The 18,235-nt window shown below is 38.4% G+C and overlaps 1 protein-coding gene across 2 annotated transcripts in view; it reads left to right on the forward strand.

Annotated features, from left to right (window-relative positions):
• The window catches only part of LOC131038145 (uncharacterized), a 77,903-nt gene extending 62,133 nt beyond the window's left edge, over positions 1–15,770 (forward strand). For both annotated transcript variants that reach the window (XM_057970479.2, XM_057970480.2), the window contains one exon: positions 15,223–15,770. In XM_057970479.2, the coding sequence (XP_057826462.1) occupies positions 15,223–15,428 (206 nt within the window). In that variant the 3' untranslated portion in view covers positions 15,429–15,770. The remainder of the gene's footprint in view (positions 1–15,222) is intronic.
• The last annotated feature ends 2,465 nt before the right edge of the window (positions 15,771–18,235 follow it).

Below are 18,235 nucleotides of genomic sequence, written 5' to 3' on the forward strand. Positions count from 1 at the left end.
GCATCATATAATTGATGCATATCCACATGCCTCATTGCAAAGGTTTTGCCATTAGAGGATGAGGAATACCTATTCCATTCACACATGTGGTTGAATGTGAATACCCTACAATTCATTGTGGATACTAGAAGCTAGAAGAATTTAATATATATCAAGACAATCTTTCCCTACTTGCGTTTGCTATGGTGGAGTGCGTTGCCACTTGAGCTACCGACCCCATTGAGGTTTGTAGTTGTGTTGTTTTCTTCCAACACACTTCTCATGCTATGCTTTTGGGCTTGGGGTCTTAGTCTACCTTTGATACCATGTAAATTTCCATGTACTAGCTACGACTGAAACCTAGGACTTTCCCATGACTATGCTTTGAATGCTGGGGTGTTCTCCAATCATATCTACTATCTCTTTGTGGTTTGGGGTGTGGCTTATTTTCTTTCATTATACATTATGCTTTTTCTTTGTAGCAGTCATATTCAACTTCATCTTTTTGAGCAGCAGTCCCTTGAGGGAGTAAACATTTACTATGTTCCATTTATTGACGATTTTCCAAGGAAAACATAAATTTACTTCATGAAGAAAGACTAGCAATGAGGTCTGTGGGAAGTTCCAAGTGTTCAAAGCTGTTGTGCAGAATTAGACGGGAAGGAAGATTAAGGTTTTGAGGTTTGATTGTGCCTTAATAACTCTCAACAAAATGGCATTATAGAGAGTAAGAATAGGTCCATCAAATAGACAACAAGGGCCATGATTTATGGCCTAGATTTTCCCATGTTTTCATGCACTTGTGCTGTTGACATTTTAAATAGGTGTTCTCAGAGGGTGTTGCAGGACAAGACTCTAGAGGAAGCTTTCACAGGAGAGAAACTTGACGTCTCTCATTTTGGGGTCTTTGGGAGTTCTATCTACATTAATGTGCTATAGGAATAGTGGATGAAGCTTGAACCATCCAACTTGAAGGGTGTGTATGGATATAGTGAGTTCTCTAGGGCTTACAGGGTATATGTTTTATCGCAATGAAAGATAGTAGTGAGCTGAGATGTGAAGTTTGATGAGGATGCTTGGACTCTAAATCTCAAGAGTCTCTTATGGAGATTGATGAGGGTGAACAGATTTCTGTCCCAATTGCTGATTAACAAAATACAATATTAACAATTACAATTCAACTGACTTCTAGTGTAGCAATAGATACCTCATAAATTCATAGTACAACCACACAACCTAGATTGCTTACTTGGACATTGCAAGAGGCATAGGAACAAGCAGGAGCACCAAAGACTTATTTTAGAGTGAGTCACCCCCCTAAGAAGTTTTTGAGTTATATCTCTTTGTTGTCTTCCATCATTGATATAAAACATTCTAGTTTTAAAGGGGCAACTTTTAGAGTAGGTATGGCGAGTTGCCATGGTAAAGTATGTTGATGTGCTTTTTATGCACTTCAAACATAGAATAAAATACCAAGGTATCTTATCCTCTCTTGAACAAACTCCTCAAATGTTGAACCAAGTGATCACTTGAGATGACTCCAAGGTTCCAAATGTCAGTTCTTGATGTGTGGGTAAGCTCAATGGTTTGATGTGATATTGTTGGAATCACAAGGGGGACTTACGTTGAACATGAATGTTGCTGGAACATGAAGACTTACTTAACTTGGAAAACAAATAGCAAAAGGAATTAAGGGTTGAGAAACTCATCTAATTCTAAGATCAATGATAACAATGGGTGATGTTTGGATGGACACATTCCTTAAACTAAGCTTTGCTTTGCCATGCTAGGAACAACTTCACAAAACTAGTGCAATCTTCTAAGGATGGCAAAGGTTTTCATATCATGAACATCCATTCAAATACCCAAATATGGCGCAACTTGAACATATATCCACAATTGAACTTAGCACAATAACAAGGTTCAGGCTAACTTTGCACTGCTTACCATCAGCAAACCACCAAAATTATGAACCAAGGAATTATCAACATCCACACACTTCTCCATCGCAATCAATGAACTTCAACTAAAACTTGAGAAGTAACAAGAAACCATGCAACATGTAGACATTACACATAGAAATCCACCATGCTTCAATGAAGATCATGTATTAAAATCAACAAGTCTTGGCAACAATTCCTTCTTTCCTCCTACTCCACTCTACTCCTAATTGTTTGGCTGCTAACTATTTACCTTGACAATGAGATATTTGAGCCTTATATAGAGGTCTCATTACATTCGAATGACTCAGATTGATTCTCCAATCAATGGCCGAGATTACATGATAAAAACCATTGATTAGGGTTTGTTACACCAAACTCTATTCTGGCCAATGAGATAATTATAATATGACTGGACACATGTCCATCTTTGAATGTGCACCAATAAGAATTGAGGTTAGGTATCTCTAACTTTGCACCTCCATAGGGTCAATCAGGTACATTGCATCTGGACATCCTGACTTGGAATCCTCTAATTGGTGGAATGATGACTGGGCTGCCACCTCAACCCTGATCCATAGACTTGATACCTCATCACAAGTAAGTGTTGATGCCTTGGGCAATATCTTTTGATACTCAACATTTCCAAGCGTGGCATGGTGTAATGATGATCATATTCCCAAATTGTAACATCCTTGGGGATCAAGCCTTCTAACTTTGATAAACTCTTTTGGAACTATCTCCTTGATCCCCTTACACAACTTCACCTTTTAACTTGGGAATTCCTTCCTTGTGTACTGCATTTCACCTTCATACTTTTATTGATCCCAAATCTTCTCATCTTGAAGCCTTTGTCTTGGATTACTTGCTTGTTATACTGGCTGTCGTGCCCCCGATATGGAATAGTCTTTCAATCATTCTTAAGCAAGAATAAAACAAAATAAAAACAAATCCATATATATTCAATTTCATATCTTTTCCATGCCAAGGTTGAGTGTTGCCATTGCTCAGAAAATTGTCTTATTGATAAGACTTCTCAATTTTCTGATCTGGAGCCTACAAGTACCATATTCGATCAGTGAGAAATTTCCAGTCCGTGTATTGTTTCCTTTCCTAGCATAGGTTTCCCAGAATCTGAAACCTGGATATAGAGCAGACTTGAGGCTGCTATTACTGAGTGAGTATACCAAGTGCAACTTAGCATCTAAGTCTTCATCAACTGACTTCTGAAAGGTGTTTGAAGTTACCATCCTGATCACTAAACAATTGGGAATCCACGTTAAATTGAAGTCATCATTATGAGGAGAGCACAGATAATAATTTGGATGCCATCACTGATACAGAACAAACAATTAAGGCAAGAATGTTATCATTATACTAAGGCGGCAAATATGCTTTAAAGAGGTATCAAATTATTTATTATTCATTCTCTTAATTGGCAAACTTGTAGTCCTAACCAATCATTAAACAAAGTGATTCCAAGGGCCACATTGAATGAAGAGGCACGTGATTAGTTTAGAAGAGGCAGTGATTAACTTAGAGGAGACACTTCATTGGGGAAAGGTAACGGAGGTGTCAGTCTATTCACCCCCCTTGAAATCTATATAAGGAAGAACGCTAGCACAAGAGAGGGCATTGAAAAGGAAACTGCAGGTTATTCTGGTCCGATCACTATAACTCGTACGTTTGCTGCCACAGTGCTCACAATTCTTTATCATAATATATATATATATATAAAACAGAATAATAATCAGTTATATAAATTAAACATGTTTAAGTAATTCGTAAACTAGTATGTAATCTGGGAAATACTAAATAGGAAGATAATCAATAATATACTTCAGAATGACAAACTACTTATAATGGCCATAATACAAAGTGATATGGTCATAACTTTGTCCTAAGTCAAACAATTCCAATTCATCTATTCCCCAAGGGAGATGGGTGCTGTTAGGGAGAGGCAGAGTAAATCCACTCCAAGATGAAAGAGCCCCAAGGATGAAAGGACTAATGTTCCCGACATCTGGGCTGAATTAGGGAGGTGGTGTCATAGCGCCCTAGACAAGTCAATGCCCTCTTCTAGGATTAAGAATGAGAAGGGATTAGGAATTAGGACTGGAGTAATGACAATATTGAGTTGAATTATGGACAACATTAATTATCTACTCTGAATTAATGTAATATACTAGGTAGTAATATATGTTGCTCTTTGGGAATTGATAGCCTCCTAATAGGGGATATTACACTGGCAATGTTTCTTGGATTTCTGGAGGAAATTCAAGATTGTAAAACATCTTCTCATCTTGTATGTTATCTCTCCTTTATGCCTTAAAGTCTTGACTTCCTCATGTCGTCATGATGTGGTAAAAGCTTTGTATCGATCCTCTCAAGTTGCAATGCTAGCCTTGAATGTCCTTTGTTGCTTTGCCTCTGAATCTTATGATACCTGCATCTCTCGTGATGTGTTAAGAACTTTGAATGTGCTGGTCTTTGGTGTGCAAGTCTTCCATCATGTTGAAGTACTTGATGCTGGCCTCCTTGGTATCCTTGTGCTTGCTGATGAAGTTTTCCTCTTGAAGTTGCATGGTGATGTGGGTCTTGCAATCCTCCTTATCTTATTCTTTCTAGGTGTTGCTTTGCAATTTGCATCATCATCCTCTCACATCTGCAAAACATCAAACACACATGATATATAACTTTTACACACCCTCTTAATTTGATATGATCTCTGATTTTTTATGTGTTGCAGGTCTGATGGGTGCATTTGACATAGTCATGTGCACGAATATATGGGCGCAAATCAGGGTTCCATGTGCGCAAAGATAAAGGTGGGTTAAGAGGGTTCGTTTGCACAACATAGATGGATGCATACTGCATGGGAGCTGAATGAATGAAGTGCATAGTGTAAGGTGACTTGCACAATGCGCTCAGTGCAAGACTTGATCAGATTTCATACTTATCTTCTTTAGTTTCATAAATGTCTAGTCAAGGTTTTATGGCTTGTTAAAGTCTGGAGTAAATCAGCCTTTTCACCTACCTTTTCTGCTGGGCGCACTTTGCACCAGTGTTCCACGGGGACGCTTCCCCCCCTTTTTGGGCGCGTCCCCCCGTCAGAAACATCTCGGGGACGTGGGGACGGGGACGCGACGTCCCCCGCCGTCCCGCCACCGCCACCCAAGCGCCGTCGGGACGCAGAGGCGTCCCCGTGTCTCCCCGTCCTTCAAGAGACGTGCGGACATCTCTCCAAGGATGGGGAGACGCCCAGACGTCTCCTGTCGCCCCCACTTATATGCAATGTTTAAAATTAATTTTTTTTTAAAAAGTGAGTTTTTAAGTTTTTTGAGGGTTAAGGGGTAACTCTAATTGGACGTGGGCGTCTCCCCGTCCTTCAAGAGACGTGCAGACATCTCTCCAAGGACGGGGAGATGCCCAGACGTCTCCTGTCGCCCCCACTTATATGCAATGTTTAAAATTAAAATTTTTAAAAAAAGTGAGTTTTTAAGTTTTTTGAGGGTTAAGGGGTAACTCTAATTGGACGTGGGCCAATAGAAAAATAACACCCGACGCCTTTAGAAAATAATAAAAGTATTTTTGGCCTCGCGGGGCGTTGCCCCTTGACCCCAACTTGGGGGCGCTGCCCCCAAACCTCCGTTGAAAAATATAGGGGGAGACCGCGCCGATAGAAGTAGGGAAAATCTAACCTCCGAGTTTGATTAGGCTCCATATAACAACACAACTTAGAAATCTTGGTATTTAGATTTAGTATTTCAAATTTCCTATAGTCTCATTTGAAATGTAATTCTTACACTGTAATACTGTCATACATCTTTTCAAAACTAGTTTTTCAAGTACTATATGTATATGTACAAGTATATGAGCACCACCACCCCGCCGCCGCCCCCCCCCCCCCCCCGCCGCCGTCCCCAAATTTAGGCCCTTGGTCCCCCCGTCCCGGAAACGCGTCCCCCCGTCCCCAATGCCCATGGAACACTGCTTTGCACACATATCTACACTAGCAAGGGTGCATAGTGGATGTACACATGCATTGTGCGCCAGGGTTTACACTTAGACAAATTCAGAACCTAGCTTGCAATCTTCACAACTTTGATCAACTTGTTTCCTCGGGGTGTGCTAGGAGATGGGAAAGCCTTCTTTTGCCTAAGCCATTGCATGGTGTTCGGTTGTTAACAAGCTGACTGTACTGGTAAACCTTATCACTTGGGCACATTATGTCTATAAAGGTGCACTAGCATGGGCGCATAGTGCACATGTGCTTGCACTATGCGCTCATGACCCAAACTAGGATAAATTTTGAAAAATTGCTGCCAAATTTGACACTCCTTGTATCATTTCACTGCCTTAAGTGTGTGGGTTGATTGAGTTGAGCAGATGCTTTGTTCACAAGTTGATTGAGCTTGACCAAGTAGCCCCTTCTCTATGGGTGCATAATACACAAGGATATGCACTATATGGGGTGCATAGTGCAAGTGTATCTGCACTATGCGCTCAAGCACATGCTTAGGAAAATGTTTACACTTTTATCCAGAATTTTCAGGGCTTGTTTATCAGGTTTGTTGTCTTAGACTTGTTCAATTTAAGCTTGGGATCACTTTGGTCACACTTGAAGACAAGGAAGCTTGGACACCTATTGCAGTTGGGTATGCACAAGAGGAGGGCGCATCATGCGCATAGGCCTGCACAAGTATGGGCGTATAGTGCACATGTGCCTGCACTATGCGCTCATATGCATACTTAAATTGTTGCTTGAGTGGACTTGGGGATAGAATTTGAATTGCTTGAGGGTGCCTTGGAATGTTGCAGCTTGAGTGCATCCTATACTTGAGCATGCTAAACCTTAATGTTGTTTTAACTTGTGTTTGCATGGTGAAGCTAGACCTAAGGAATAGATTTGCCTAATCAAATCTCATGATCAGATCAATCACCACTCTTCTTCTAGGATGGGTGCAAACGAAGGGTACTTATGCACTATTTTTTCCTAGAGCGCATAATGCAAGTGTGTGTGCACTAATACTAGGTTGGGGCGCATTGTGCAAGGTAACTTGCATAAAGTTGCAAGTTCATATACTTAGTCAATTTTCCCTTCATCACTTCAAATTTTGGGTCATCTAATCAAACCATACATCTCAATCATCTCGTAGGGCCTATCCACTCAAATTTGAGAGCATCTAGGGTTTAAGTGGCCTTGGGCGCATACAAAGGGGGTTTTAAGTTTTGCTTGGCCAAATTTCATCCTTTGCCCATCTGGGACCTTGTGTTGGGCAACTTGTAGTTCATGACCCTTTAAGTGTTGTGCTTGCAGTTCCTGACGGAACTACAAGCACAATTTCCACTGCCTACAAACTCTACTCCCTTGACAACATTAACAATTTTAGCAACCCTAGCAACATTGACAACTTTGACATCCTCTAACAATATTAGCAACTTGACAACTTCTGCGTTTTGCGACTTCGACAACATTTCTTGTTCAATGACAACATTTGCAACTTTGCAACTTTGATCTTGACATGACATACCCCTCAACCTCAGACCAACAACAACAACCTATTCCCATAAGCAAAGGTCAACAATTAGGACCAAGCTAAAGACGACTAAACCCAAAACACTAAGCTAAAAAAAGTGGGGGTCCTCATTTGCAATGGAGCAATGTGTGAAAATGTCACAACAGAATACAACTCCACTAGACATAGCAATGTTTGCAAGATTGTGCCATGACTAGATGGGAGATCAGTGATTGATTCCAAATGGTTGTACAAGGTGAATCATTTAGTAGATGGGATAATAGATAAGTAAAAGGCTAGAATCATTGCTCAAGATTTGTCTTAGAGAGAGCAAGTTCACTATGATGAAACCTTTGCTCCAGCTGCAAGATACTCTGTTGTGAAGGTAACAATGTCTCTTGCATCTTGTTTTGGTTGGTTTTTATTTCAAGATGGATGTAAGGACATTTTCTAAATGGCAAAATAGAGTAAGAAAAACATATCAATCAGCATAGTTGGATTCAGGGGCATGGGCAAGAGACCAATGTATGCAAGTTGAAGAATGCCTTGTATGGGCTGAAGCAAGCACTAGATGCTTGGTACTCGTGGATTGCTGACACTTGTTGAAGTTGAGCTTCAAAAAAACTATTGCATATCCTAATTTGCATCACATGTTTGATAAATCTAATTGTTTAATTTTAGTTCTAAATGGAGATGACCCGAGAAGCTCGTAACATAGTATAGGTGTGAGTTGACCTTCAAATTTGAAATGAAGGACATCAGCCTTGTAAGTAGTGTTCAATGCCTATTATTGTGTTAAGATAATTTGGTTAATTTGACGATGTATTAATTATGTCAGCTTTGGGTGGTTATAAGAGTTAGTTGATGATTATGTTCCTCTTGGCAATTGTCGGGTCCTTTAAATAGATTTTGTATTGTCAAGGAGAGTACGATCTTGTCAAATTAATTCTGATCCTTGGCTGACCATCTCTGGTCTAGTTCTATATTATTATTTCATGTGTGAATATGTGATGTCCCCAAGAAATTGTCAACTAGAAACAGATATGTGAATTAGAAGGAATCATTGACTAAAGAATGTATAAGGAAGAGGCTGAAGTCTCACAGCCATGAGAAGCAATATATAATTATTTCATCCCATATGATCGATGCTCTACCTCAAGGAAGGACGGAACTATCTAGTGAAGAGCAAACAATTCCCGTAATACATCATTGATCGCATACATGATGAATTGTCTAAGGAACGTGGCTGAGACTAGGAATAAGAAGTATGAGAGGGCAACACGTAATACTAAGTCTTCTACGATAGCAGTTAAGGAAGAATTCGTATCATGAAGAATTCAGAATCCTTATCGACATGACAGCACTTGTGATGATTAAGATCAATGGACATGATACACACTAACCATGGTCAATGAAGGAAAGAACCGACTAATCAATAATTAGTCAAACCAAAAGGAACACGGGAGAATCATCCATGAGTAATTATCGAACAAACAAATGAAACATAATATTTTTATCGCCTCCAAGGGAAGACTATAAAATAATGCTAACTGATCCTTGATTGGTTATTTGATCTGAGATGCGATCAGCATAATATAGTTAAAAGGTGTGATTATCTTAAGCAAGAGTACAAGAACCTACTAATGCATGCAATTAATAATTATGAAAGGAGACGATCAACAAGAGACACGAGATGTGCCTCATCCTTGTGATTTTCCATACCCAACGCAAAGTATAAAAAAGCAGTCATAATCTTTCAAGAGGGGCATCGTGGAATTTAGCTATTGTTTTGTGGATCCAGTTGAACTGTCTCTAAAAGCTTTTACCGGAGTCAAGATAACTTCTGCATAAGGAGATCAGATTTGTATCAGAAGGAGCACACAGTTCAGTATATAAAATCAGTCGGTTGAAACAATACCATTTTGTGTATTTCCAAGGAGTACTGCACCCCTCTAACCAGTCCCTACATTGTTCTTTGAATAACGTTATTAATGCTCATTACTTATCTTTGATAATCCATATCAATTGCAAAGGAAAGTCATATTCTCAGATCAAGTCTTATTAGATAATTGTACCTACTCCATAGTAATCAGACAAAGGGACATTACAGAATAAATATATATTTTTACTCTTCTATCTGGTATGCATTATTAATTCTGTCAACTAGAAGTATTCATTTTATCAGATAGGAGAGTAAACAGGCCTCATGCACTATTTTCTAGGTCTTGAGGTGTGGTAAGGTAGAAGATAAGTCTTTCTGTGTTGAGAAGTACATTGTAGAGATTCTAAGGAAATTTCAAAAGATACATTATAAGCCTCTTGTACTCCAATGGTTTTAAGTCTAAAGTTGACCATAGAATCATAATCAAATTTGACAGATCCTTTTATGTATAGGCAGTTTAACGCTAGACTATTTCAAAACATGTGCTCTAATATTTGAAGGGTTTGTCTCTTTGGAGACAACACATGAGGACAAAACTCTCTTCAAATTAGTAGGAGAAGCTCCCTGAAAGCTAAACACTTTATCATCAATTTGGTTTTGAATAAAGGAAATAATTGAAAATAAAGTTTGACCTATCTTTTTGGTTCTAGGAGGTTGAACACAAGACCTAAAAGTCTCACTAACAGGGTTTTTAATAAATAAAAGTTGAAAAGTAAAGCAAACTTAACTAAATCATGAATGCTTCCTAATTGGCTGAAAACAAAGACCAATAGGTCCACATACACAAGAGAGGATCAAATAAAAAATACTTCCTAACTCCAAATAATAGTGCAAGATTTCAGAAATATGAACCCATAGAAGCACACGAAATTACTTGCTAAGGTGAAAGATAGTGTTGAAATAAAGCTCAACATCATTCTTCATTATAATTCACTGAATAAACCTTACACAAGATCACATAAAACTCAAATATAATATGCAAATGATAATTTATGCAGCATAAGCTTCATTTCAACTACCATTAAGAATGTCTTGTGCCCAAGGCACTTTTTTGTAGGTTACAATTAATATGCTTTTATGGATTTGAAAATAATAATTAGTTATCCAAAAAAATGAAGTTTTCAAGCAACCTCCCAAAACCTATGGAAAAAGTGGAAAGAAAGGAACTTTAAAGCAATCTAATCTTAAAACAACTAAGAAAATAAGAACTAATTAAGAGGACCTTAATAGGCACTCATCCTCACCTGAAATAGAACATTGAAAATAACCACTGCAAGGTGTAGGTGTTCCTAAACATAGTAACTTGTACATGAGCATCCTTTGAGATTCTGAAACTAACGGATCCTCTATTGAATTCCAAAACCAATGGCTATAAAATTGTCACTTGGAAACCGTAAGGTTTCACTTAAAAATCTGCATGCATACTTCTGAACCTTACAGGTTTTCAGGAACATGTTCAAACTTTGAACCATTTCAATGCGGCTGGAAAACTAATTTGAGATTCTAGAATTCTATCTTAAATTAAGCAGTATAACTATAAAACATAATGGTGCTAAGGAAGAGATTGAATTTTATGGAGAACACCTTCCAGGCAAAGAGAGAGTGTTAGTTTCTGAACATGTTACTTGGCTGCCATTCTTAGTTTAGTGTAGATCTTGTCTTTTTTTTTTTTGATTAATGCCTGGTAAACTTTTTAATGTGACCGGCAATGCTGGCTTGACACGCCCTTTGGCTCCACGTGAAACGCTTTTGACCCAGAGCTATGAACCGGTGAGGCCACAAACAGGGGACCTCATCCTCACACTTCACTTGTTCAAACAGCCCGGCGAAGACACAAGGCCTGCGAGCACAATGACCCAGCAGGGGTTTGAAACTTGGTGGCCGCTTTACCAACAAAGTGTTTAAACCATGACACTACACGTCCGATGTGATGTCCCCAAACTGAACCCCATCAAATATTATTAATATTAAGAAAGCTCCTTGTATTATCTTTATAAATAATGTGAAGAAAGGATAGTGTATATATGGTCCTGATCAATAAGACCAAAATCATAAAGACTTGCAAGCATCCAAGAACCATCTATATGAAATAGTGATTACAAGCGACTAAGAATATTACCATAGCGACCTGCTGGAAAGCCGACAAGCTCTGTATTGACTACGATGAATATTATACTTAGTGGTGGTCATCGGATGAAGGTGGCTGGAGATGATATATGAAGAATGGCCAATGGAAAATCGTGGTTCCCTTCTGGTTTGATTCATAGGAATACAAATACGTTTAGGCTGCCGCACATATCATGTAACCGTCGGATTTAAGTCTTTTAAGGAACAATGATCACAAGTCTTTAAAAGAAAGACCAAATAACATTGTAAGTATCAATTACGCTGCGAAGAAATGATCGTAATCAGCAATATATATTAAGGAGCTTGATATTGGTAATCGACATAAACATATCGATTATCTTTCACCGTCGGAAAGGTTGGTCAATACAAAATTCAGGTTCCATCAGTATCCGACAGGCATCTGATTGTCTGGATCAATCATTAAGCATTGGATGAGCATGAATATCGACATAATGAATCAATTACTTTGATCGGACCAATTTGCAGATCGACTAAGGCATCAATTAAGACAAAACGATTATGAATTACATTGACCTCGACAACGATAAGATTTTAATCTGCAAATGCGAAAAACAAGCTATGACAGTCCCATAAAGTCGAATATAAAAGATTAATATCTATTTGAGAGATTCATTAGACCTGCCAAGAATATTTGAGAATGCCGCTATCAAATTTCGTATTTTTCATAGGCATCGTGGAGGATGGTTGCGTGTTGGGGATGTCTGAATTAAGACTAAGGGGTATCGCCTTGCAGAAACGAGATGATCCTTCTTATGGGATCTTCACGGAGATAGTTCCCTTCCACGTTGCACTCAAGATGAGCATCAAACTCTATCTTAAAAATAGTAAATAATTATTATTATTCGATTAACTTCTAATCATTAAAAGTCAGAAAAGATGTGGGTATAATAAATATTAATGAAGCACATAACCAATTCGCTAATATGTGAAAAGGTGCGATTTAGGATCAATTAAGAATACATGTCTATTTAAACATTGTTTCCCATTATATATTAAGACCATCGCATCCACCCCAAGGGGGAAGGGGATGTTGAGGAATATATATAGGATTAAAAACATCTACAGCCCTCATCAAATAAAAGATTGAATAGCATTCAATCCAAAAAGGATTATACTTGGAAATTAAAAAGGAAATAATATAGAACGGAATCTGGTCTCAGCTGCACAGCAATCAGATTATCGCCCATATTGAGCAATGTCATTGGCACCATATCAGGTGCACAATCTTATCAATTTGGAGGTAGCCTTCTAAGTTATGAATATATCAGCTAAAATAAGAGGAACCTATCAAGATAAGTCTATCCCCCGAATTGTTCTTTTGAATAAAATATTATAATAAATATCTTCAGGATTGTTAAAATTATATTTACAAATGTATTACAATTCTCATTTAAGTTGAAATTGTTGTCTCAGGACTGAGTTATTGTGAAGCCCAAACTGGGGACATTACATCCGAAGACAGTGTAGGTCTTCTCTTAGCATGATGATGCTTTTCTTATATTTAGATGGATTCTAAAGATCAGTTCTTCTTCTTTCTAGAACAAAGCACTCTCTGTCTTCTACTTTATTTGCTTTATGCTTTAGATTTTTTAGGACAGTTTTTTTTTTTAAACTTGACGCTCCATAAGATGGGTGTTTGCAAAGCCTAGAAGCTTCCCTTCTTCCATAAAAGATAACTAAGGGCATAAGTGGGTGTAGAGGAGAGAGAACGGAGTGAGAGCAGTTCTGAGTGCAATATAATTTCTTTCATTTAATAGAAGATAGATATTTGGGCGTTTGTTCTTCATATTTTCAGTAGTGCGTGTTTGAAGTTATCATACATACGTTGGTTGTTTGGATTGAAGTTCTAAATTATTGTTAGGGTTAATTTTTGAGTGCAGAATTGACTCACCATAGTCTAAAAATTTAACAAATACGACGGTTGTAATTTTTCTTCCTAAGTTTGAATTTTTGTTCTTTCTACTTCAATATAAATAAAATGGGAAACAAGAAAGAAATGATTAAGGATGTTAAATCTTAATTTGATATGAAGGATCTTGGTGCTGCAAACTTTGTTTTGGTCATGGAAATTAGAAGGGATCATGTAAACAAAAAGCTCTAGTTCAATTACAGGAAATAGGTTGAGACTATAATGTAGAGATTTGGAATGCAGGAATTTAAATCTGCTAGTATAACTCGTATTGGTTTGAAGTTATGTGTATAGACGCAAGAGGATGTTGAGGAACATATTCCTCATGCAAGTGTCATTGGAAGTCTAAAATATGCCACTGTTTATACTAGACAAATAGATGTCATACACAGGCAAGAAATATTGAACTACTGTAAAGTGGGTCTTCAGGTATTTCCGCAGCTTCAGATTATTTAATTTGCTACCAAGGAAGAACTGGTTCAAACATTGTACACACGGCTTTTTTAATGCTGACAAGGCTAGAGATACTCATTGCCAAATATCTACAAGTTGACGTGTTTAATTTGTTTGGTGGAATAGTCAGTTGGATAAGCAAGAGGTAGACAATTTTTGCACTTTCAACTGCAAAAGTGGAGTACATGGTAGCCACCTATGCATGCAAGAAATTTGTATGGTTACAAAGGTTGGGTTCATATTTTGGTCTTTTATTGAAAGTTGCAAGTATAGATTGTGATGGTCAAAGTGCAATATGTTTGGCAAAAAAATCTACTTACTATGCTAGGATAAAACATATTGATGTGAAATGTCATTTTGATGTTGAAGACAAAAATGTGTTTTTGAAGAAGGTTGCTCACTGATTGATTTAGTTTGTGAGTACTGACAACTTTTCTTGGTGTAGGAAATCAATGTGCATAGTTGCCTCGGTGGGTGATTATGTAAGCATGCCCCCCCAATCCAAAGTATTCAACAAGTGGGAGATTTGTTGGATATGTGTTGTATACTTTGCATATTTACACTCAATATTTTTTGGGCCCTTAGGCAGTTTTTAACCCCATGGTTTTATATCCATTGTAATGTAATACCACTTAGCTGTCTCTTATATAGATGCGCTTATAAATATTTGCACAAAGATTAGAGTTATTCACAAGTCTAAAATAGCTTATTGTATGGAGATCAATTAAGGTAATATAACAAGTATTTTTCTTTCTGTGTTTTCTTCATAAATGGGTTTCCATGGACAAATTCTTTGTTATACTGTGAGTGCCATTATTTCTTTCTCATGTATTTAAGGTTCTGTTAGCTTTGCTTCTCCAGCATGGTTTGACAAGTATATTTCTCTTCACGTGTTTTGTTCTAAATATGTTTTCAATAGTTAGTGCAATATACTCAGTCTACAAAATCTAGTAACCATCTTTGTTTGGTGTTGAGATTTTGAGTCGTCATGATTGTACTCTCTTGCATTTCCTAGGCTTCATCTCTTTTTGTGCTTGACGCAAATAGACATGGAAGTCATATTTGTTTCCTTTTCAGGAAGTCGATCAAATGAAGGTTTAGTCAGCTAGTTTTTAATGGGTCATGATAGTCTGAGGTTACTAATTCTGTAGGATTATGACCATCTTTGACTAAATAATTGTCTGTGCAGCTTACCTGTAGAAATGTCTCGTGGATTTATTAATGTCTGTTTGCTACTTTGCAATTATTATATTACATGCTGCTAATTTTGGTGTCTTTTTTGTATGGATCAAGTCCACGTGGATAGTCTTAACAATTTTGCTTGCTTTGTAGATTTGGAACCTCCCTTTCCAAGACCTAAGACATCTGCAAGAACTGCACAAAGAATAATTATGGGAGCTCTGCAAAGCCAAGGACTTGTGCAAAAATCACACATCAAATCCAGTTATAGTGATATCAAAAAACAGGAGGAGGAAAGAAGGAATAGGATACTTATGAGACAGAAGTTGCGAGATGAAGCTTGGGGTCCAGATGATTAGGAATAATATGGTGAAGGGATTCTATCCCAGTTTCAAGGGATGAAAATGAAAGTTGCACAGTGGATGGCTAGGGATCCATTTTATCACTATTTCAAGTAATTACTATACAAAAGTATTGGCCACTAGCTACATGCAAAGAAAGGTTTTTTTGTTTATCTGTAAAAATGCTGAGATTATTTCTGTTTTTTTTGTTTATCTGTAAAAATGCTGAGATTATTTCTGTTTTAATATTTACTTGAAAGTTTTTTTCATAAGATTCTTGTGATCGTAGATATATCTTGAACATTGGCTTTTTCACCAAGCATGATGTAATTTACGATAGCATAGTTTATTTTTACATCATTTGTTGCGTTTGATATCAGACATTCCTAGATGTAAACATGAGAAGCATTGATTAATATGCTCTTTCTTGTGTTTGGAATGTACAAATGAAATATGGCCATTTCGTAAACGAAAATTATGATCCCTGTGCATGTCCAATTTTCAATCTTTTATTTTTTTATTTGTATCTGGAGAACAAGAGGAACTTTGGTCATGTTCGTATGGAGAAGTTGGGCAGATGTAGCGTGTATCTGTCAAATCATGCATATTGAGAACTTTGGTCATTGTGAATTTGTTCAATATCAAATGCACAATTACATCGAGTTGCCAAGCAGACATCTTTCCTTAATCCATAATGTTAAAGTTGATGTATTTTCTTTGTTCCTTTGAAGCAATAGAAAATGCTTTTCGCCAAAAGAGAATAGTTCCTTTAAATGTTCTACCTTCATTTGCAGGAACTGTCAAATCATGCATATGTTTGCTATTGTCATTTTTTAGATATGATGTGAAAAATGATAACTTATTTTTTATTGAGCATGGGACGAAGAAAAATAACATTCTTTAATGAAAAAGATGTTTTATAATACTTTATATTGGCTTGAAATGTTTCTGGAATTAACTGTTCACGCAGTCAAATCCAAAAACATTTGAAACAATTATTATGTAATATGGAAATTTTACGCCTTCAACAGTTTACATTCTTTACTGTTGCAGCTTTCTATTAGATAAATATTTTTAATAAGTAGTGGGTAAGTCTTCAAATCTTACAACTATCAAATAATTTTAATTTTTATTAATCAACAGATGTGTGTTTGTTAACCCCTACATTCAACACTAAAATTCTTAAATAGAAGATGATCGGAAGCGGAGGTACAAGGTTCAAATCTGGGACAAGGGTAATGGTGAAGTGGATGCAGAGGATGAAGATATGAATTTCTCCTGGGGTGGTGTTGATAATGATGATGAGTTGTTGCTAGACATTAAGCTTGAGGCATGGCTATAGGACATTTGTCTTGCCTCCCCTAAGGCTTCTGGGTGTGTGCTATTGGTGGAGTTTCCTTCCTCTTCTGATTTCGGCTTGCTGAAGGGGTTTCTTCCCTAGGTTGTGATTTTTGTTTCCCTTCCATCTATGTCGGTAGCTTTGTCAGATGTCAGGGTTGGGTTCCTTTCTTGTGGAAAACTTAGTAGGGGTGTGTCGCGTTCTCCTCCTCGATAGGTAGAGGGTTGGTTGGTCTCGGATTTTTTGCCCCCTTATCTTGGTATTAGTTTCGATTAGCGTTCCACGATGGTAGCTGGTTCTCCCGTTTGTCTCTGGCTTGAGTAAGGGGTTCCTTCCTCAGTGTGTGCTCAGGTCAATAGGGATGGTGTTGGCGGGCTAAGAAAGGGGATTCTTCCCTAGTTGGTGGCTTCTTCCCTTCCATCTATGTTGGGTCCCTTCTTTGCGGTAGCCCTGATAGGTGTGTCTCGTGTTCTCCTCCTTGGCGAGTAGGGTGTTTGTTGGCCTCGCAAATCTTTCGCCTCCTTGTCTTGGCCTGCCTTTCTCTCAGTGTTCTACGGTGGTGGTTGGTTCTCCCATTTCTATCTTTGGCTTGAGTAAGGGTTTCCTTCCCTAGGTGGTTGCTCATGTAAATAGGGATGGTGTCAACAGGGGCCCAAGAAGGACTGAGTTGCGTGTACCTTCTCCTCCTCTGGGTGCGTTGCAGGATAGTGACGATGGGGTTGTCTCCTCTGTTGAAGCGCATCAAGTTCCCATTTTAGCTCTTTCAAATGTTTTGGTAGATAGAGCTTTTGCTGGTTTGCAATATTTGCTTGTTGGTACATTCTTTGGTTTTCGATCAAACGTTGATGTGATTCGTTGTTGGGCTTCCAGAAGTTGGAATGTCGAAGGTCAACTTTGTTGTTAAAGGCTTCCTTTTATTCTCCTTCCAATCCCTGGTTTCTTAGTGTTGAGCCATGGACCAGCTAGGACTCGAACCTAGGACCTTCCATACGTTGTTGGAGTGCTCTACCACTGAGCTACTGGCCCCTCTTGGACCAGTCCATTGTCGGTCCGGGTGTGGCTTATTTCCAACACCAACACCCCCCCTTAAGCCACACCTCTCGTGTGCTTGGGGCTCCTAGCCTGGACCTAACTCTGATACCATGTTGAGACATGGACCGGCTAGGACTCGAACCTAGGACCTTCCATATGTTGCTGGAGTGCTCTACCACTGAGCTATTGGCCCCTCTTGGACCAGCCCATCGTCGGTTCAGGTGTGGCTTATTTCCAACACCAACACCCCCCCTTAAGCCACACCTCTCGTGTGCTTGGGGCTCCCTGGACTTGGCTCTGATACCATGTTGAGACATGGACCAGCTAGGACTCGAGCCTAGGACCTTCCATATACTGCTAGAGTGCTCTACCACTGAGCTACTGGCCCCTCTTGGACCAGTCCATCGTCGGTCCTGGTGTGGCTTATTTTCAACACCAACACTTAGCAAGGTTC

This window comes from Cryptomeria japonica, chromosome 11, assembly GCF_030272615.1.
Source record: "Cryptomeria japonica chromosome 11, Sugi_1.0, whole genome shotgun sequence".
Classification (NCBI taxonomy): Eukaryota; Viridiplantae; Streptophyta; class Pinopsida; order Cupressales; family Cupressaceae; genus Cryptomeria; species Cryptomeria japonica.